Genomic DNA, 20,010 nt, shown 5'->3' with positions numbered 1-20,010 from the left:
GCATGGCCTGGGTAGGAGTGGCGGAAATTACAATGAAATACTAGAGGTAGGAAATAAAAATCTAATTAAAAAAGAAGGACAGGTGTGTGTCACCTCCCAAACCCTAGGCAGGACCATCCTGGCCATGGGGCAGCTGTGGTTGCAGGGGGTTTGTGTGCTTCAGCTGCTGGGGAGCTGTGCTCAGGGAATAATCCTGGGAGCAGAGGGGAGGTGAAGGGCTTTGGTCTCTCTAAAACTTGGGAGGGGAAATATGTGAGAGGATTGGGATTTGAAAGCCCTTTTGGGTGCCCCAGGACTTGCCCTCCTGAAATCTGAGTTGTGCCCTTGGGGCAATTCCCCTTTTCCCCCTACCCAAGCAAAGCTGGGACTGGCTGAAGCCCACGTGGTTTCACTGCTCAGGGGGGCTTTGGGGACAGCTGTGCCACTGTCACATGCATTTTGGGTGTCACCACGGTGGTCTGTGTGCTCTGGCACGTCTGGGATGGCACTGCTGAGAGGGAACAGCCCAGCAGGGATGGCCACTGGCTCTGCCACTGACCTACCAGGCGGCCCTGGCCTGTGTCACTTACCCTCTCTGAACCTGGCTGTCTTCTCGTGGGTCTTCCTGGCTCTCTGGGGGCTCAGTGCCAGCCCAGCCCCAGCTGTGTGAGGGAGGCACCTGCCTTCAGGTGCTTCAATAATAGAAATCATTAATTTTCACTGCTAATGGAAGAAATGCTGCACTATGAAAAATGTGCGTTGGCTTGGAGGCAATTCAAAAGGCTGGTGGAGACGGGAGCCCCTAATTTGTTCCAAATTGGTTATTTCACTGGAATGGTGAGAAAGCATCAATCTGAGGAGCTTTTCTCCCTTTTCATTTCTGTCAGCCGTTCCTCAGCTGTAATGAATTGGACTTGGCTGCAATTTTTACAATTTAAACGGTGCCCAGAATAAAGGCTGAACTGATGGGGGGCTCTGCTGCACTCCTGAGCTCTCCATCTCTCAGGAGGACCCTGGGAGGGCTGGGCGGTGGAGCCCGGATCAGGGTTCAGTGTTTGCCACCTCCCTTCAGGATGAGCCCAAATCCCTCCTGAGCCCCTGTGGCAGAGGCTGGTGGGGTCTTGGCTGGGCTGCCATGGCCTGGCAGCAGTGCTGGCTGTGACACAGGGGACACTGAGCTGATTGGGATCTCTGCTGGGGGAGGCATCCCTAAATGCTGCTTTTTCGGATCATTACCTGGCAAATGGGGAGCGTTGGGAATTAAAATCCAAAGGGAGCTGGGCTCAGTGGACAAGGGAGGAGAAGATGCTCTTGATAGAGCAAGGCTGAGAGCCAGTTTTGCTCCTCAGCAGCTGTTTTTGATATCAGTGCTGTGGGGTGAAGTTCCCTGTAGCTCCTGGGGAGAAAGATGCAGCCAAGCTGCCTCCCAAGGACCAGGTGCATGGACTGGAGGAAGCCCAGGGAGCGAGATCACCCTGTCCCTGCTTCTGCTCCTTGACAAAAGGGCTTTGCCCTTCTCAGCTGCTGCTCAGAGGAGCCTCAGCCCAGAGCTGGGGTCGCCGGCGGGGAGAGATGAGCATGTTCACCCCCCCTTCCCCAGCCCAGCTCAGTAATCCTGTTGTGGCCATGTCCAGAGTTTGCAGGAATGTCATCTGAGTTTATTTCAAGGCTTGTTCCCTGCCAGCTGCAGTCACGCAGCTGAAGGTTGTGACAAAGCTGTGCAGGGGAACGAGGCACGAGGCTGCATCCTGCAAGCTGCCAGTGCCTGTGGGGTGTGTGTGGGGGGCACCATGTCACCAAACTGGGGGGCTTCTTCTCCAGTAGCACCCCATGGTTCCCTACTTACAGCCCACTGCCCATCCAAGCCCCTGCACAAGGATCTGAGTGTGCTGGAGCCAGTCTTTGTGCCCACAGTGGTGCTGAAGAGGAGGAACAGCCCCCTGAGTACCCTGAGCTGTGCAGGAGAGCTGGGACACAGCTGAGAAATACTGGGGTCCCCCAGTGCGTGTCCCATCCCCTTTTCTGCATGGCAACATCTCCCCACATCCCTTCCAGCGTCTGCACATCCTGCATGCCCTGTCCCTGCCAGATCCGCCCGTCCAGGCACCAGCCCGGGGGCTGCAGGAGTATTTTTAATTTGGCTGAGCTGACACGGTGCCGGGTGCTCTCTCCCACATGAGACAGCGGCTCCTCGCAGCCTTCCCCCTCCGCCGCTCACGGCAGGGACCGAACTGAGCTGTCACCACCTGCGGGTGGGTGCGAGGGATGCAGCTCCCGTGAGTCCTCCCTCCCCTGCACGCTCCCCGCTCGTTCTGGGGGCTGGCACGGCTGGGGATTTGGGTGCAGAGGGTGAGCAGGGTGCTGGGTCTTTCCTGGCGGAGCAGGGATGGGCTCCCTGGGGTCAGCAGCTCTGGGAACATCAGCACCTCCGCTTCCCTGCGGGAGCAGCGTGCGTCATTTCCCCGAGCCTGACTGGCTTAGAGCAGGGATGGAAACAAAATCTCATAAATATCTTTGGACTCGGGGATTTAAACATTTTTTTGGAGGGGGGTAATATGGCTGGGTTTGGTCTCTTCTGTTCAGCTTCTTATAGATGGAATAAGAAACCCTCGGGGAACCCGTCCATGGATGTGGGGCTGGAGTGCAGGAAGGGGTGCCTGGAGCATCCCAGTGGGAGCTGCTGTGGCTGCCCGAGGTGTGGGATGCCAGTGGAAACTGGGACTCAGATGGAAACTGTGGCTCATGGCTGCTGCCACCCTCGAGCTGTGGGGATGATGGATGTGCTGGTGCTCCGGGCACCTGCCCGCCCAGCTCGGGAAAAACAGCAACAATTGGCTCCAGCCAAGGCTGCTGCTGCTGTGTGCAGCTAAACAGGAGTATCTCCACTCCAGTTCCTTTAGGAAGGACGTCTGACATCGGCAGCTATGTGAGGGCAGAGGGTCAGGGACAACCTGCAAATGCCGCCCAAAATTCGTGTGAAATTAAGGCTTCCAGCAGGAAGGGGTTTGCAGGGGAGAAGGGATCAGTGGTTCGAGCCTTGCCCCCTGCATGGGGCAGGCAGAACAAGGGTGTTCTCCTCTGGAGTCCGCTGGTCCCCATGGATTTCACTGCAGGGGCTCCGTGGAGGAGGTGGGAAATGGAGTTGGTTCCAACCATTTCCAATTTGGGGTCGCTGACCTTTGCTGTCCTGCTCTGGGTGCTGGGAATGGGACCAGGGGATGCTGCAGGCTCCTAAAAACCTCATTAAAAAGGCTCAATCCTCTTTTCTCGGGGCATTAGCACAAGAATAAATCGGGTGTGTTTTCACCCCAGGAGCCGGCTCTGGTTTCACCACCTTCAGCTCTCATTAACCCTGGGCTGACACTTCGGCAAGAATGTCCCCAAAGCAGGAAGAGCCTCTTGCCCCGGGATATGTGGAGGAGCCTCAAGAGGGGAATTAACTGGGGGCCACCAGACCCCCCTGGTGCAGAGCCAGCTGGAGCCAGGTACAATCAGCTCCTAATCCAGGCAAATTCCAGTGGGCCATGTCCCTCCTCATGGCCCAATTCCACACCAGGAGCAGGATGAATCTGGGTGGGAGCATCCTTCAGCTCCCAGGCACAGGATATGTGCTGGAAAACAGGAGCCAGGTTCCCATCGGGAGTCCCATGGAACACTGGTGCCCCTTGGGATTTCAGTGTTCTCAGGAGCCTTGTTTGGGGAAAGCAAATGTGGCACAAAATTCTCTTTCTGGAAGTAGTCGAGACTCTAAATTTCACCTGCATTTATTGCTAAAAGAAAGCTTTTGGGATGTGAGGAACCCCTCTGCTCGTTAGGGAGCCCTGGGGCAGGGGGCTGTGTTTCTGCCCCAGCCCTGCAGCTACGGACCAGGGGTGGAGGTAAGCAGGAACACCTTGTGGCATTGACCAAAGGGCTTGGACTTGGATCCTGCCGATCCGAGGTGTGCAAAGGTGGCACAAAATTCTCTTTCTGGAAGTAGTCAAGAGGCTCCATTTATTGCTAAAATAAAGCTTTTTGGGACGTAGGGAACCCCTCTGCTCGTTAGGGAGCCCTGGGGCAGGGGGCTGTGTTTCTGCCCCAGCCCTGCAGCTATGGACCAGGAGTGCAGCTAAGCAGGAACACCTCGTGGCATTCCCTGAAGGGCTTGGACTTGGATCCCACCAAACCTCCGTGTCCACTGCTGGGTGCTGCTCTGCCCACAACTTGCAGAACACTTCCAAACCCCAAAAACACCCATCCTGGCTGGCTGCAAACCCTCCTGCAGCTCACCCTGCTGCATGTGCCTAGCTCTCAGCTGAGACCCAGGCTAGGAGCCCCTTGATGCCCACCTGATGGGCACCTGGGGGGAAGCGCTCCGGGCAGGTGAGCATGGGGCAGGCACAGAGCACAGCTCCATGGGCTCCCCATCCCCAGGGGCTGCTGCGGCCACCACTGTCCCCACCGCTGTCCCCACCAGGTCCACTGTCCCCGTGGGCCGGCCACTGCGTCCAGTGTCCCCGTGATCCAGCCACGACCACATCCAGTGTCCCCATGGCCCGGCCACTGCGTCCAGTGTCCCCATGGCCTGGCCACCACCATGTCCCCTGTCCCTGAGGCCCGGCCACCACCATGTCCCCTGTCCCTGAGGCCCGGCCACCACTATGTCCACTGTCCCCATGGCCCCGCCACCTTGTCCAGTGTCCCCATGGCCCGGCCACCACCACGTCCACTGTCCCCGTGTCCCGGCCACGGCCGCGGGGCCTTGCCCACGCCGGTCACCGCTAGTGGCCACTGCCGCCGTGAGCTGCCGGGAGCAGCCGTGAGGCAGACGGTGCTGGCTGCAAGATGGCGGCTCCCGTGCTCCGGTGAGGCGGGCGGCCGCCGCAGGCTTTGTTCCCGCAGCCGCCGCGCTCGGGGCCGCGGGGGCTGCGGGGCCGCCTCCCCAGCGCCCCGCTGCTTTTTTTTTTTTTGTTTTATTTTTGGATTTTGCGTTGCTTGGCTGGGTTTGTTGTTTTTTTTTTTTTTTTTTCATTTGTTGTTTTGGTTTTGTGCGTATTTTTTGTTTTTAATTAGATGGTTTTAAATTTTTATTTTTTCCTATTTAAAATCTGGGAAGTTTGCAAGTCCCCCCCAGCCCAAAGCTTATGGCAGCTTTTCCATGGTACGTATGGAGGGGCGGGTGAGCGGGGTGGGCACGCAGGGCTGGGCTGGGCGCTGGGGCTGCTCCGCTCACCCTCCCGGGATGATGCTCCGGGGACAAGGATCAGCTCGTCCTCTCACAACCAAACCCTCATCCTGCCCAAACTTCCCGCCGGGGGGAGAAGCAGCTGCTGGGGGACCGGAGTGTGCCCCCCGTGCCGAGCTGCTGCCGAGCCCCCCGGGATGCGCAGCGCTGCTCTTGCCCGTGGGCAGCAGCAGCAGCAGCAGCGAGGGGTGCTGGGCTGGTGCCAGAGCTGCGGGAATTGGGTGCTGTGGGAAGAGGTGCCACGGAGCTCTGCTCCATCCCAGCCCCCGCCCCGGCCTCCTGCATCCCACACGATAATTGCTGCTCTTTTTTGTTTTCTTTCCAAGGCAGCGGCTTCTGCTGGAGCAAGTGCTGGGGGGGGTGGGTTTGGGGATGGCTTGCAGGGAATGGGGTCAGTGACAGGGAAAGAGCGCAGGAATGCTCCCCCTGGGGCCATGCAGGGATGGATGCGGTCGCTGTGCCAGGCTGAGGTCCAGGTCACTCCAGGGCCACCTGCCAGCGTTGTCCAGGGCACTGGCTCTATGGGGATGGGTGTTGTGGTGTTGTTCTAACTCCTGAATTGTGAAGGTTCCTTCCCCCTGCTCCCACAGCACCATGGCAATGGCTCTAGTTTGGGGGCTTGTTCTTCAGAAAAACCCCAAGTTCCTCATCAGTGGGCTGATGGTATTCCCCAGATTTCTTGCTGCTCAGTGTCCACATTCTTTCTTTTTCCCCTCTGCATTTTGGTTCTCCCCTTTCCCCATGCAGCGCTGGGTTCTTTCCCCTCCTTTCACCAACACCTTTATCAAGGCTCAGTTTGGATTTTCAGTCTGGTTCATGGAGAAATGTGAGTCCAGACTGAGCAGGCTGAAGTGTAGGGAAGAGGTCAAGTGAATGCTTAAACCCTTCAGATCCTGGTTTGGTTACATCTTTAAGTGCTTTGCAGCCTCTAGCTCAGTAGATACTTGGGAGCTTGGCCTGGAGAGGATCCAGTGTGTCACCTCCTGGGAGGGACACTGGGATGCCACTGAGCGTGCAGAGCATGGCTGTGCTGCCAGGGACCTGCCAGGGCTTTGGCAATTCCCTGGAAGAGGGACAAGGTAGGCAGGACTGCGAGCACACGTGTGCGCACCAGCACGTGTGTCTGAGCTAGCTCCCAGTCACCCTTTTCTGCTCCAGGGCCCTGGCACTCACTGCCAGCCGTGGGTGCTGCTCCTCTAGGGCTGAACACTCTTTTTTGGGTGTTTCATCCCCGCTGAGCCTTCCTCACCTTCCCAGTGCCAGCACAGTGGGGAAGGCTGCTCCGAGGGGAAGCCTGTGGGTGTTCCTGTGCTGATGGGACCATTTGTGTGTGTGCCAGCCCCACCAGTGACACCAAGAGCTTCTGCTGGTGCTGATGAGGAGCTTGATGGGATCCCCACGTGTGGTGCTGGGGCTGCTGTCACTGCTGCTGTCACCGTGCCACTGTCGCTTGTGCCACCACAGCCGAGCCCCAGCTGAGGTTTGCAGGGCCCTAATCCCATTTCCCTTGTGTCTCTTTCGTCTCCAGTCGGACCAGGAGAGTGGTAATAGACCTTCTTACTAAATTAAATGCGCGCGCTGCTCCTCGAGGGGCACAGTGCGCTTCAACCCTAGCTGATTTCCCAGCCACAGCAGCATGGTGCCCCCGGGGAAAAAGCCAGCTGGGGAAACTTCCAATTCCAACAAAAAGTGCAAACGCTATTTCAACGAGCACTGGAAGGAAGAATTCACCTGGCTCGAGTTTGACTATGAGAGGAAGCTCATGTTTTGCGCAGAGTGCCGGCAGGCCCTGGTGAAGAACAAGCACGGCAAAGCGGAGAACGCTTTCACCGTGGGCACCGACAACTTCCAGCGGCACGCGCTGCTGCGCCACGTCACCTCGGGCGCCCACCGCCAGGCGCTGGCCGTCAACCGCCAGCAGCTGGCCTTCGACACCCCCCGTGCCCACCCCGAGCTGCGCTCGCTCATCAAGGTGGAGGTGAACCCGGCCAAGGTGGCCGTCCTCACCACGGTCTACTGGATGGCCAAGGAGGAGATCCCCGATGAGAGGTGCTCCTCCCTGCTGAGCTTGCAGAAGTTCAACCTGTGCCAGGCGCTGCTGGCGTCGGAGCACAGCGAGTTCTACCACCCTGGCAGCGTCAGGGAGATGCAGGTGTGTAAGGGGGGTTAGGGGTTGGCACCTGGGTGGTCGCTGCACCTGGCAGGGCAGGGACGGTGCCTGTGCCCACCGAGCTCCCTGAGCTCTGCTGGATGAATGCTGATTGTCTCAGGAGTTCAATTAGCACATGAGTGCTGTGGGTTTTGCCTTTTTTTGCCCTAATCTGAGCGATCTGAAAGATCAAGTAGCCGGAGAGTTTAAGAGGGATTTCTGAATTTTACCAACGCTTCATGCCTGCTAAAATCAAATTAAATTTTTAGTGAGTCTTGGCTGTTTGCCAGGCTTTTCAGCTCTCTGCAGAGCCTTATTTTGCTACTGATAGACTAAACCCACTAATTAGGTTTCCCAGCCTGTGGTGATCCTTACAGCACTCGCACACACAGAGGAAGTTTTCCCTCCGAACTGGGGAGTTTGCCTGAAATGGGGGAAGTGTGAGTAAATGAGTAAAGATGGAAAAAACGTTGCCATTTTGCTGCTGCTCCTGCCCCTGCTGGGCCAGTCAAGTGGAACTGCTGGAGTTGAATGGGGCAGGTGAGTTCCTGGTATCACTGCCAGCATAGGTGGGGGCTTGGGAATAGGATGTTGGGGGCTTGAGGGATCAGTGATGCTGCTGGTGATGCTGTGTCCTGCTGTATGTGTGGGGCTCTGACCCCAAGCTCAGGACAGGAACCCCCAAGCTCTCAGCAGCTTCCCATGGTGCTTGAGCTGCCAAACAGGAGGAGCAGGAGGAGAAAGCTTGTTAGGGAAAAAGACAGTGATTTCCAGCCTCTGTGTGTAAGGGCTTTTCCGTGGCTCGGGGCTCTTGCGCTGCAGGAGCCTGTGGGTGGGAGCCCACCCGCTCACTCTGTGCCAAGTGCTGCTCATCTCCCACTGCCTCTGAATCTCATTTGTGTTTCTCTCTCCCTCCCTGCACCCCTCCTTCAACTGGCCCAGGCAGCCATTGCCAAAGTCCTCCACAACGAGGACAGGCACAGGATCAAAGCCTCGCCGTTCATTGGGCTGGTGGTGGATGAGACAGTGGACGTCCTGGAGCACCGCAGCCTCGCCGTGTTCACCACCACTGTCTCCCCCTGCAACGGGCAGACCTCCACCACCTTCCTGGGCAGCTTTGAGCTGCCTGCAGGGGAGGCCTCCACGGTGGCAGGCAAGGTGGGCGAGGTGATGCGCTCCTTTGGCATCCCCACCATGAAGCTCACCTGGCTCAGCGCTGACAGTGCCTCGCTGGTGGCCGAGCGGCTCAGCGGGGTGGGGACGGCGCTGAGCTCGCTCTGCCCGCTCCTCACTGAGGTGCACTGCCTGTCCCACGGCACCTCCCTGCTCCTGGCCGAGAGCATCAGCACCATCGAGTACCTCCAGAAGTATGAGACCACTGTGGATGCTGTGTATAGGCTCTACTCCAGCTTCCAGGGGGAAGGGGATAGCCTGCAGGAGCTGCGGAGGGTCCTGGACCTCTGTGAGATAGACCTTGGGAGCCCCAAAGCCATCCACTGGACCTCTATCTTCCCAGCTGTAGAAGCCATTGACTCCTCGTGGCCCACACTGGTGCTGCTGCTGGAGAGCCAGGCAGAGTGCTCACCTGTGGCCCGTGGCCTCTGCGAAGAGCTCAAGAAGTTCCAGTTTGTGGCCTTCACCAAGATCCTCCTGGATGTCCTCCCCATCTTCCAGAAGCTCAGTCGTTTCTTCCAGATTGAGGATTTTGACCTCTCCATCTTGAAGCCCATAGTCTCAGCCACAGCCACCACGCTGCAGGCCCAGCAGAGCACCAGTGGCCAGAACCTCCAGGAGTTCCTCAGAGAGATGAACAAGCACCCACAGGACAGCCGGGAGGGCGAGAGCCGCCTCTACTACAAGGGTGTTGAGCTGGCCAACTGCTCCCAGGTGCACCTGAAACACTTTGAGCACCTGAAGGACAGCTACCTGGAGAAGGTACGGGGCAACCTGCTGGACAGGTTCCCCAGCAGCGTCCTGGAGGCCATCAGCTCCTTCTCTGCTATTTTCAACCCCAAGTGCTACCCACAGTCTCTGGAGGACATTGGCAGCTATGGGGTGAGCGAGCTGAATTTCCTGCTGCGGGTGTACTCGCGGGTGGTGGTGAGCGAGAGGGCTCTGAGCGACTTTCCCCTCTTCAAGCGCATCGTCTTCAGCCTCAGCCAGCTCTCCTTCAAGGACCTCTGTGTCAAGCTGGTCTACAGCAGCTCTGAGATGCATGAGCTCTTCCCAGACTTCGCTGTCCTGGCAGCTATTGCCCTGGCCTTGCCGCTGGGCTCGGTGCTTGCCGAGAAGATCCGCCGGGGCCGGGAGCTGCTGAAGCGCGGCCGCTCGCGCCTCGCCGGGGACGAGGGGCTCTCTGACCTCATGAAGATCGCCATCGACGGGCCAGCCATCAGCGAGTTCAACTTTGCCTTGGCCATCGAGTGCTACGAGAGCATGAGGGAGTCTGGGTTCATCGTGGCGCAGGTGAAGTGAGCGTGGCTGGTTCGGAGCCCTTGGAGCCTGCGGGCGGCCCCCAGGGCCAGCTCAACGCCGCCTTTCCACATCACTGGTCACTGCTGGAGCTGGGCAGCTGCAGTGGATGGTGACCTGCTCTGTGCTGGGAAGAGAAAACAGGGTCCTTATGCCCCAAACCTCTGTTTGAATCACCCAGAATTCAGAATCCTGAGGCCACCCGAGATCCCGAATTGCGATGAGTTTCTTCCAAGGGTTTGTCATCATTTTGTTTTGGGGAGAGGCAGGCAAAGCTCCTGAGCTCAAATGTCACGTTGCCTTTGCACAGAGATACCCAGCAGCTTTTGCTTAATTCTCTGCAAAAACATGGGATTTTTGTTATTCTGGAGCCCTGGAGAGTGAATGCAGAAAAGGCAGCGCATCCTCCGAGCTCTGCGCCGACCCCAACATGCCTGGCGGTGTCGTGTTGGTGTTCCTTGCACACAGCACAGGGTATTTTTAGCAGAGGCACCAAGTCATGATCATTTCAAGAGCAAGAGATTTAAGGAATGATATTGTAATGGCTGAGGAAATATTAACTTTAAATGCATCATTGTGTACATATGTGTATGTGTGTATATATATAAATATACATATATAAATATCTATATTAAAAAGGTCTATCTTAATTTTCCTAAAGTTTAAAGTATAAAGATATCTAAAAGGACTTTTTGTTTTTCAAGGACTGAATAAATTATGAGCAGGGGTCCAAAAACAATCAATAGCTAATTCTTGTTCTTTCCAACACGTCCTCACCTCCCCGAGTTCCCTTTGCACCCTGAGCTCTTGGCAACCTGCAGTCTGGGAGAAAGTCCTTCAACACCTGCTTTTGGGGCCAACTGGAGGTGTTCAGCTCATATTTCTGCTCTGAAGTGTTACTCTCTGTCCCGAGGTGGGCAGAGCTGTTGGTGCCTGCAGCAGCCTGGAGCTCAGACCCTCCTGCCCATAGGTCTGGGGTGCTGCTGGTGTGTTCCAGTGTGACTGGGCTTTGCTGGTTTTCACTCGGAGGGCTGTTTCCTTCACTTCAGACTGGTTCTAATCAGCAATAAACCCAGTGCAGCAGCATGAAGCATTATCTCAGTTAAATCCTGAGTGCCAGGTCCTCTGCTGGGGCTGCCAAAAGCTGGAAATGAGAGGATGTAGCAGATCTGCTGCCCCACAGCCCAGGTCTGCTTGCTCTGGGAGCCCAGTGCAGTGCAATCTGTTTGTTGCCAGTCCAGATCCCAGAGGTGCTGGGGCTGCACTGGTGCTGCCACCATGGTCCTGCATTGTGACTGGGAGTTGCTGTTCTTTGGCCATCAGCCTTTGGCACTGGGGAGCCTCCTGGAAACATGCTTGGCCAGAGACAAAACCTTTAAAGCCCTGGGTAAGGGTTTAGAGGCACCATCAAAATTTGCTGAGAACATCTCCCAAGCGGGAGGGAGCCTCTGTGTGAATAAACAGCTCCATCTCCATCTGGCCTGGGCAGACTCTGCGCCAGATGCTCACTGAGGCAGCGGCGTCTGTGGAGATGGGTCCTTGGCAGGCTCCTGTTGGCGTGAGAACCTGCAGCCCTGGCTCTGCCACCTTCACAGGCAGCTCTGGGAGCTTCACACAGAGCACAACAGTTGCTCTGCTCTGCCTCACACAGAGCAGGAGAAAAACCTGCTGCAGGTGTGTGTTCAGAGGCTGTGCAGGGTGAAGGGGTGGGGGACAGGCTTGGGGGGCACAGCCAGACACGGTTTGGGTGAGTTTGGTTAAATGTAGGGCTGAAAATTCCTTTAAATTCCAAGGGATCCCCACAAAAGTCACCTGTCTGTGGGACAGGGACTGGGTTGAGCTCCAGGTGGAGAATGTGCAGGCTCCAGTGTGTCTGGCTGAGCCCAGGGCAGGGGACACACAGCACCACATCAGGGACATCGAGGCTTCGACACCTCTTGGTCTGGTGGCACCTGTGGAACTGGGGGGACACAGAGACAGCCCCCCCAAACTGCAGCAGGTGCTCGTGGCAGGAACACGTGGTTCCTGTGCTCCTCTCCTTGCAGCAGCCCCTTGGAATAATGCACTGTCCCAGGAGGGCCCTCAGTGCCAGAGCAGCAGCATTGGTGGGGAGGTGGGGGCTCCTCTGCCAAAGCTGGAGGGTGACAGATCAGGGGCTGTGACAAAAAGCTGAACCACTGGGGGCCTGTTCACCCACCTGCTGCTGCTGTCACCTTGCCTAAGGTCGTGTCATTCTATACAGACCTGGGACCCTGCCACTCTCCCAAAAGCAAATCTCCTTAATTGAGTGTCTAATTAATACCTAAAAATACTGCCCTCAGCTGCTGCTGGAATCTGCCCTGCAGCAAAGGTAAGGCAGCACCCACAATGCCATAGCCCTGTAACCTTGGAAAGGTGCCCCGAGAGTGTCCTGCAGGTGCCCCAGCAGGGTGTTGTGACATGCTGGGGAGCTTCACTGGGGTGGCCTCTGCCCTCTTCCTGCTCCTTAGGGTCTTGTCTGCTTCAGGGACAAAGCCAAGTGAGAAAAGACCTGCCCATCTGCAGGGTCTCACAGGGGTTTCTGAGCTCTTTCTAACTGCCTGGTTTATCAAGAAATGTCTTTAATCCACAAATTTGAGCTCAAGGATGTGCCAGAGACACTGACATGTCTTCTCTGTACCATTGGTGGGCAGCAGCTGCTGCAGGTGGTGGCCAATCCTGGAGTCTGTGTCCCCTCAGCACTCGTCCTGTGCCTGCCCAGTGCAGGAGCTGCTCCCCAGGGAGTGAAACCTTCAGCACAAGCATTAGCTGAGCTGCAGCATCCCTTCTTGTAGTATTTTTGGGGATAAGGTGATCACCCACTTCTTGTTCCTCCCAGATATATATATATATGTGTATATATATGTACATATATATTTTATATAAATATGTATGTATATATATATATTTTATATATATGTGTGTGTATCTATGTATTTATATATATATATATGTTTTTATGTATATTATACATATGTATATTATATATGTATATTTTAAATGTATATATTTATATATAAAATATATTAAATATATGAATATAAAAATGTGCATATATTTATATTTTTATAACTCATAATAATTATTTAAAAATAATTTTATGAAATTAGATAGAATTTTTATATAATTATAGACAATATATAATAATATTTTATTATTTTTATTTATTTATATTTATATTATAATATTAAAATTTAATAAATGTAATAAGAATATAGTTATTTATATATTTATATTTACATTTTTATTTTTATTGATGTGTGTGTGTGTGTGTGTGTGTGTGTGTGTGTGTGTGTGTGAGTGCATATCTATATTTTATGTTTTTAAGGCCAGTGCAAACCACCCTGTCTGTGATGAGTTTCACCCCTCACGATCCAGCCCCAAATCCCTTTGCTGCTCTTGCTTGGGGCCCCGGCTGCGTGTGCTGGGTGGTCTCAGAGCAGCTCCTCTGGCTCCAGCCCATCCGCCTCAAATGATTTGATGTAGAAACGCTGTTTCACGCCTCACAAGGTTAATTATGCACCCCTCACCCAGTGCTGCTCGCTGCTGCTGTGCTGTTATTTATTTATTTTTAAGCGGTTTCGCAGATTTCCCTCCTGGGCGACTCTGGAATTAACTCGATCAGCGCACGCCTGATGAAGCAAACCCTAATTCCTCCCCGGAGTCAGGCCTGGCTCGGGGATGGCTCCGGCGCCGTGGCAGAGCCTCCGCGTGCGCTCGCCCAGAAAGAGGTCGTTGGTGCCCGTGGGGCTGGCGACGAGCACTGGCTGCTCAAATCCAGGGAACCTCTCGAACTTTGAATTTCTGATGTGTCTCAGATCCTGCAGCAGCCGGGATTGGCGTGGGGAGGGTGCGGAGCAGAGTGAGGAGCAGCAGGAGCCTTGTTCTGCATAGCTGGAATTGGGGTGTGGGGGCTGGAGGAGGGCTCAGGCTCGCTGCTGGTGGAGAGTTTCTGCTGGGGGAGTGGGTGCTGGCCAGGCAGCCTCCCACAACGGTATTCTCAGGCCCAGGAGGGTGGTGGGATGGGGTTGTGCTCTGCTGGGTCAAGGTATCCATGATGCCTTTGAGGTGGAAAAGAACCCAAACCTCAAAAAAATCCAAAGGAACGAGGAACACTGACCTTGTCCTTGCTGCAGGAAAAGGGACGGGGCTGTGGGTGGGTTGGAGGGGGTGTGAAGCCATGTGGGATATGAATGGGCTCTTCTGGCTCACAGCACTCTGAAACCATTTCTTATTTATTGTATTTGATTAGTTAATTTATTTTATTTTATCTTTCCCCCCTCCTTGCTCCCAGAGCTGGGCAGGGACTCCCTCTGCCACTTGTGGGACGCTTCCCTGCTCATCATCTGTGATGCTGGGATGGAGAGCAGGCTGGAGACAGACCTCTGCTTGGCCTCCCTTCCCTCCTTCCCTCAATCCCACGGGTGTTTTCTGTTGAAACAGAACATTATTAATAACTCTGGGCTATTTTTAAATCCCACACTGGAGCGCGTGGTTCGTTTGCGGGGGACGGGGAGTGGCGGCTGTGCCGCAGGAGTGGGGGCGCCTCTGCCTCCAGCCCTGTGGCTGCTGCTGGCAGCCAAATCCTCACCAGCCGTGGTGAGGAGCCCTGGTTGGTGCTGGTTTGGGGGAGCCCAGGGGAGGAGCTGCTTCCCTGGGGGAGGTTTGGGCGCTTTTTGAGGCTTTGGACTCCTGCACGTGTCCACGCTGGGATGCGGAGGTGGCAGCATCCAGTTTGGAACTGGGGTGCTGGTTTGGAGCCTGGAAGGTTTGAAAGTTTGGAGTTTGGGAGGCAAAGGGGTGCCCAGGGCCACCCTGGGCTGGGGTGTCTCCCTGGATGGGTCCAGATGTCCCCATGTGCCATGTCTGGTGTGCTCTGTCCTCCTGCTGCCAGCAGGGATCACGGTGCTAACGCTGCTCTCTCCCTCTGCCTGCCCAGGTCCCTCCGGACACAGCAGCCCCCTCTTAGCATCACTGCCCATCCCTGGCCGGCCTCTTCATCCTCCCTTGGACATCAAGCACTTCCTGACCTTCAGGCTCAACGGGACATCACCTCTCAACCTCTTCCCCAACTTCAACACGGTGAGTCCCCAGGTGTGGTGTTTGCAGGGGTCCCAGGAAGAGATGAGGATCTGACTCCATGTTTCAGAAGGCTGATTTATTATTTTATGATATATATATATTATATTAAAACCATACTAAAAGAATAGAAGAAAGGATTTTATCAGAAGGCTGGCAAGGAAAGAAGTGGAATGATAACAAAAGCTCGTGACTCTCAGAGAGTCCGAGACAGCTGGACTGGGATTGGCCATTAATTAAAAACAACCAACATGGACCAATCAATGATGCACCTGTTGCATTCCACAGCAGCAGATTAATTATTGTTTACATTTTGTTCCTGACGCCTCTCAGCTTCCCAGGAGAAAAAAATCCTAACAAAAGGATTTTTCATAAAATGTGTCTGTGACACCCAGGGAGGATGGGCATTGGCTGCTGGATCCCTCCTCCCCTAGAGCAGTCCCTTCTCTGCATGGCACCACTCCTTGAACACTACCAGGTAGTTCCTGGTTTAATTCCTGGGGTCTCTGGCTGCTGGATGCCAGTTCAACATGCCCACTTTGCCCTTAGCTCGGAGAGGTTCCTGCCCAGCCAGAGCCTGTCAGTACCAGAATTAAAAACATGGTTCATTTTAACCAAGATCAATTGGATTTTGCCCCTGGAATCAATAGTAATAAAGTAGCTCTGGAGAGCAGTTCATTAGTTGAAAATTAAATAAGGAAAAGAAAAGAATGTACTACAGAGATGAGGAATGTGGCTGTGAATGTTGGGGGAGTCAGAGTGCTGGGGGGCTGCTCCCACCTCCCACTTGGGCTCCAAGTCCTGACCTTGGACCACCAACCCAGGATTCTGGGGTGGGCAATGCCATACATCCTTAGAGATGTTCCATTAGACAGCTAAACTGCCGTGGATGTGGCCAAAGATACACCAGAATCGGGTGTGGAATGGTTTTCTCCCAGTGCTGCTCCCCTCCTCCAGGCTGGTCCCAGCCCCGTGGGGGTCTCTGTAAGCCCTGGGTGCTGCCAGAATTGTTGTGGAGCAGGTTCTGCTCTGGGTAAAGCAGAACTCGGGGGCTGCTCCCCATCTCTGCCCCAGAGGCACTGCATGCTGGTGTTCTGGGGTTCAGTCAGTGCCCATTGTTTTCTCTCATGAACCTGGAAATGAGCCCCCTCCCTGCTCACTGGCCTTTTGTGAGTGGCTTTGAGCTTAAACGTGCTCAGAAGGTGCAAATTATCACTGAGATCCTCAAAGACAGTCCAGAAATCAGGCACAGGATTCCTGTTGCTGTTGAATGGGATTTAGGCTCTGAGTCCTTTAAGCTCTTTTGAAGCCCCAGCCCAGCCTCTCCCCGGGCTAATGAGCTGGAACACAGGGCAGGAGGGGTTTTGATGCCATTATAGTTCCTGCTTTTTGTCTGGACTCTTTTTTTAGTCTCTGGAGTCAGGAGTGAACTTGACCCAACGCCTGCTGTCCTCCCCTCTTGGCTCCCACCTGCCGCTGCCTCACCCACGGCTGTTGCTTTAAAAAAATCACTAATTTGGAAAATGAATCTGGAACTTGCTGATGGCTGCTGTGCTCCATGTGGGCTCCTGCCTCAGAGGATGGGGCAGACATACACAGAGATGCCAGGGGAGGCTCTCCCAGCCATGTGGGGACTCTGAGCTCAGACCTGAGCCCGGTGTGTGCTGCTGGCTGATGGTCCAGGGGCAGGAGCTGCCCTTTGGGGTGTGTCTGTGCTGGAGATGTGGCCAAAAGAGGCTGGGTGAGGTGCAGGGTGTGCCAGGCTGGTGGCTCTGAGGAGCAGAGCAGAGCTTCCATCCCTCAGGATGAGGGGCTGGAGCATCCTGAGCTGCTCTGGAGGAGCCAGAGCAGGGCTTCCATCCCTCAGGATGAGGGGCTGGGACATCCCTGCAGCCTGAGCTGCTCTGCAGGAGCCAGAGCAGAGCTTCCTTCCCTCAGGATGAGGGGCTGGAGCATCCTGAGCTGCTCTGGAGGAGCCAGAGCAGAGCTTCCATCCCTCAGGATGAGGGGCTGGAGCATCCTGAGCTGCTCTGCAGGAGCCAGAGCAGGGCTTCCATCCCTCAGGATGAGGGGCTGGAGCATCCTGAGCTGCTCTGCAGGAGCCAGAGCAGAGCTTCCATCCCTCAGGATGAGGGGCTGGAGCATCCCTGCAGCCTGAGCTGCTCTGGAGGAGCCAGAGCAGAGCTTCCATCCCTCAGGATGAGGGGCTGGAGCATCCCTGCAGCCTGAGCTGCTCTGGAGGAGCCAGAGCAGAGCTTCCATCCCTCAGGATGAGGGGCTGGAGCATCCCTGCAGCCTGAGCCAGGCTGGTCAGGCTCCGCTTGAGCCTCAGTGTGGGGACAGGGATGGAAGGAGCAGTCAGGGTCTGCCCTTTGCTGAGGTTGCTGCCACCTTGGAGCTGCTCTGCAGCAGGATCTGGGGGTTCCCCTGTCATGCCCTGCATGGCTGGTGGTGCTGTAAGGGCTCAGTGATGCCCTGCAGAGCAGGAGATGTTTGCACTGCCCAGCACAACACTCTGAGCAGGTCACAGGGCTCCCATGAACCCAGCAGATGTTTTACTCCAGAGCCAACAAAACCCTTCCAAGCTGCCTCCTGTCACTTAGAGCAACAACCAAGGGGGGAAAAAAACCCCTAACAGCACTTTCCTTGCTCCAAAGGCCCTTCCCTCATTCCCTCAGCTTGGGATGTTGCAAATCCCCAGGACCCAGCAGTGCCTGGTAAAACTCAGTCAGCAGACAGGATCTGAGGGGATGCTGCATCCCTGTGAATTCCTGCCCTGACCTCAGTGGCCACAGCACAGGGCTGGCTATTTATATCAGCAGGAACATCCAGGGATAAATAAAGCAATGTGAGTCAATAGGAATTGACTATAAAGCTGGGATCTTTATTCCCCAAGACTGCTGTGCCCAAAGCCACCTCTGCTGCTGGCTCCATTCTTTTGGGAACTGCCAGGAAGAGCCTCAATCCCTGGCTGCAGGTGCTGGTAGGTAGCCCCACAGAAGCTGGGGGGGTTCTCATGTCTGGGAGAGCTGTGAGGGCATGCAGCAGGGAGGAACAGAGGGATGTTTGTGTCTGGTTTTGGGGAGAAGCACGAGGGCTCTCAGATGTGCTCGGCGTGGGCTGGAGCTGGGCTGGGCTTCTGGCAAAGCCCCTGGGACCATGTGTGCTCCCGTGGGGGTGGGCAGCTTGGGACAGTGCTTGTGCTCACTTTGGGACAGCAGGAGCAGCAGTGGGCACCAGCAATGCCCTGGGGCTGGGGTGAGGAGGCAGCTCTGAGGGTGCTGCCAGCCCAGCCCCTGCCAGTGTGAGTCTGTGCCTGCCCAGAGCAGGTGCAGGTGCTCTGGTGGACACAGCTCCTTGCTGTGCTCCACGGCGTGGAGCAGGGTGGACTTGGCACAAGCACAGAGGGTGGAAAGATCCAGGTTGGTGCCATCACCCTGGCATAACCCCAGGAGGATGAGTGTTGCCATAGGACATGAAAGAACACAAGCTCACACCGCTGTTGTCAAGGTGAAGAAAAAGGGAAGTTTATTTTCTGACTCTAAGAGTGACAATGCATTGGAGGGTGACAGTGCCACCTCTCTCCAGTGACACTGGACAGACCCACAGCCCATCAACTTTCTCCTCCTCTGTAAAGGAATGCAAAACAATGAGTAATTTACAGAAAGTGTGTGAGAAAGTTCAATACAAGAACGTCAACATCAGAAGGCTTAGAAAATCTTAAAAAACCAAGGTAACAGATGAGGAGACCCTGTGCTGGGGCTGCTCAGCACCACCACCGTGCAGCTGAGGCTCAGATGTGTCCCCCTGGCTTCACTGGCAGGTTTGGGATGAGGCCGAGACAGTCCCTGGCCTCATTTGTGTCCTTGTGCCAGCATCTCCCTTTCCTCTGCGCCCTCCTCTGATCCCCACCCTGCCCAGGGTGTGGATGAGCCCACGGGAGCTGCCAGGGCTTGGTGGGTACAACCACCTGGAACTGCTGGGAGGGTTGGAGCAGTTTTTCCTTTCTGAATGGAAAGTTGGGTGTTTCTCTGGAAGCACTGGCCCAGCATCCCAGCAGCAGGGGGGTGCTGCCAGCAGCACATTGCAATGTTTGTTGTCAGGCATGGAGCAGCATCTTGGCCATCTGTAGCTTCCCCCAAGGTCTCTGCTGAACCCCAAATGCCTCTTCATTTATATGCCAGATAAGTGAGTAAAATCTCATAGCAAACAGGCACTTCATTAATCACCTGCTTTTACCATTCTGCTCACTCCTGGAAAGGAATTTGGGGTCTTGATAATGGTGCTGTTGTCCAGGCATGTGCCTCGAAGACTGATGCACCTGTCTGGGCAGTGAAATAGCTTTGCAGAGAAATATGATCACTGAAAACCCCTGGCTCTCCTGACAGCAGGACTCAGATAAGATAATCTCCCTGTGCCACAGGCTAGGGAACAATACTTGCATTATAGATTGGAGCCACGCTCAGACAAAGAGGTTATTCTTATGTTTTCTTCCTTAATAAATGCATTTTGTTAAAAACAATTATGGCTTTTGGAAGCAGTTTGGTGCTTGGGCTGTGGAATGAGGCCGAGCCCTGGGGTGAGACAGAAGGGCTGGGGGCTGGCACTGGCCACAGGCTTGGCCCCACCACAGCCCTGGGCAGGCTGGAGGACAGACAGACTCCTGGCAGGGCACTGGAGGGGTTCTGTGTGTGCCCAGCCTGGTGACTGAGTTGTCATTGTTGGGTTTGAGAGGGTGGAAAGCACATCTGGGCAGCAGTGGGGCAGCCCAGAGGGGCTTTTGTGGGCTCTGTATCTTGGGTGTCCCTCCTGCCCTGGCAGCCCTGTGGGCTGGCACACACGGCCCTGCTCGTGCCTTTGGCATTGCATGGGGACATCCCAACTCTCTGCTGAGGAGCACATGGAGAATGAATGGCCAGATGTTTGTTTTGGTGGTTTCTGCTCCTGTTGAGGTCAAGGGTAGCCAGGGAGGTTCAAACAAAAACTGGTAATTTGTCATCTGTGACACAAATGTCTTTGTGAGGGGAGAGGGGACTTGGGCACACACTGGTGCAGATGGGGTCTCATCCCTTCTCCCAGACCCCAGCCA

General features: G+C 55.2%; 2 protein-coding genes across 7 annotated transcripts in view; both read left to right on the top strand.

Moving 5' to 3' along the window:
• Positions 1-20,010, top strand: part of ZNF385C (zinc finger protein 385C) — a 69,083-nt gene that overhangs the window by 39,373 nt on the left and 9,700 nt on the right. For all 4 annotated transcript variants that reach the window (XM_036398755.1, XM_036398754.1, XM_036398758.2 and 1 more), the window contains one exon: positions 14,782-14,924. In XM_036398755.1, coding sequence (XP_036254648.1) covers positions 14,782-14,924 — 143 coding nt within the window. The remainder of the gene's footprint in view (positions 1-14,781; positions 14,925-20,010) is intronic.
• Positions 5,012-10,563, top strand: C27H17orf113 (chromosome 27 C17orf113 homolog). 3 transcript variants are annotated; one of them, XM_054517422.1, is made up of 3 exons: positions 5,012-5,119; positions 6,830-7,355; positions 8,295-10,563. In XM_054517422.1, the coding sequence occupies exons 1-3, from the start codon at positions 5,103-5,105 to the stop codon at positions 9,825-9,827; spliced, it is 2,076 nt and encodes a 691-aa protein (XP_054373397.1). In that variant the 5' UTR covers positions 5,012-5,102; the 3' UTR covers positions 9,828-10,563. The 3 variants fall into 3 exon arrangements, with proteins under 3 accessions (XP_054373397.1, XP_036254646.1, XP_036254645.1); XM_036398753.1 differs by having other exon boundaries at positions 5,017-5,119; positions 6,732-7,355; XM_036398752.1 differs by having other exon boundaries at positions 5,040-5,119; positions 6,543-7,355.

This window comes from Molothrus ater, chromosome 27 (genome assembly GCF_012460135.2).
Source record: "Molothrus ater isolate BHLD 08-10-18 breed brown headed cowbird chromosome 27, BPBGC_Mater_1.1, whole genome shotgun sequence".
Classification (NCBI taxonomy): domain Eukaryota; kingdom Metazoa; phylum Chordata; class Aves; order Passeriformes; family Icteridae; genus Molothrus; species Molothrus ater.
This window is presented reverse-complemented; position numbering and strand designations above follow the sequence as displayed.

What these genes read in the sequence shown, in the direction of transcription:
- C27H17orf113 (XM_054517422.1), top strand. An exon ending in GCAGCGTCAGGGAGATGCAG is followed by an intron (nt 7,356 to 8,294) that starts GTGTGTAAGGGG and finishes CAACTGGCCCAG; the next exon opens with GCAGCCATTGCCAAAGTCCT.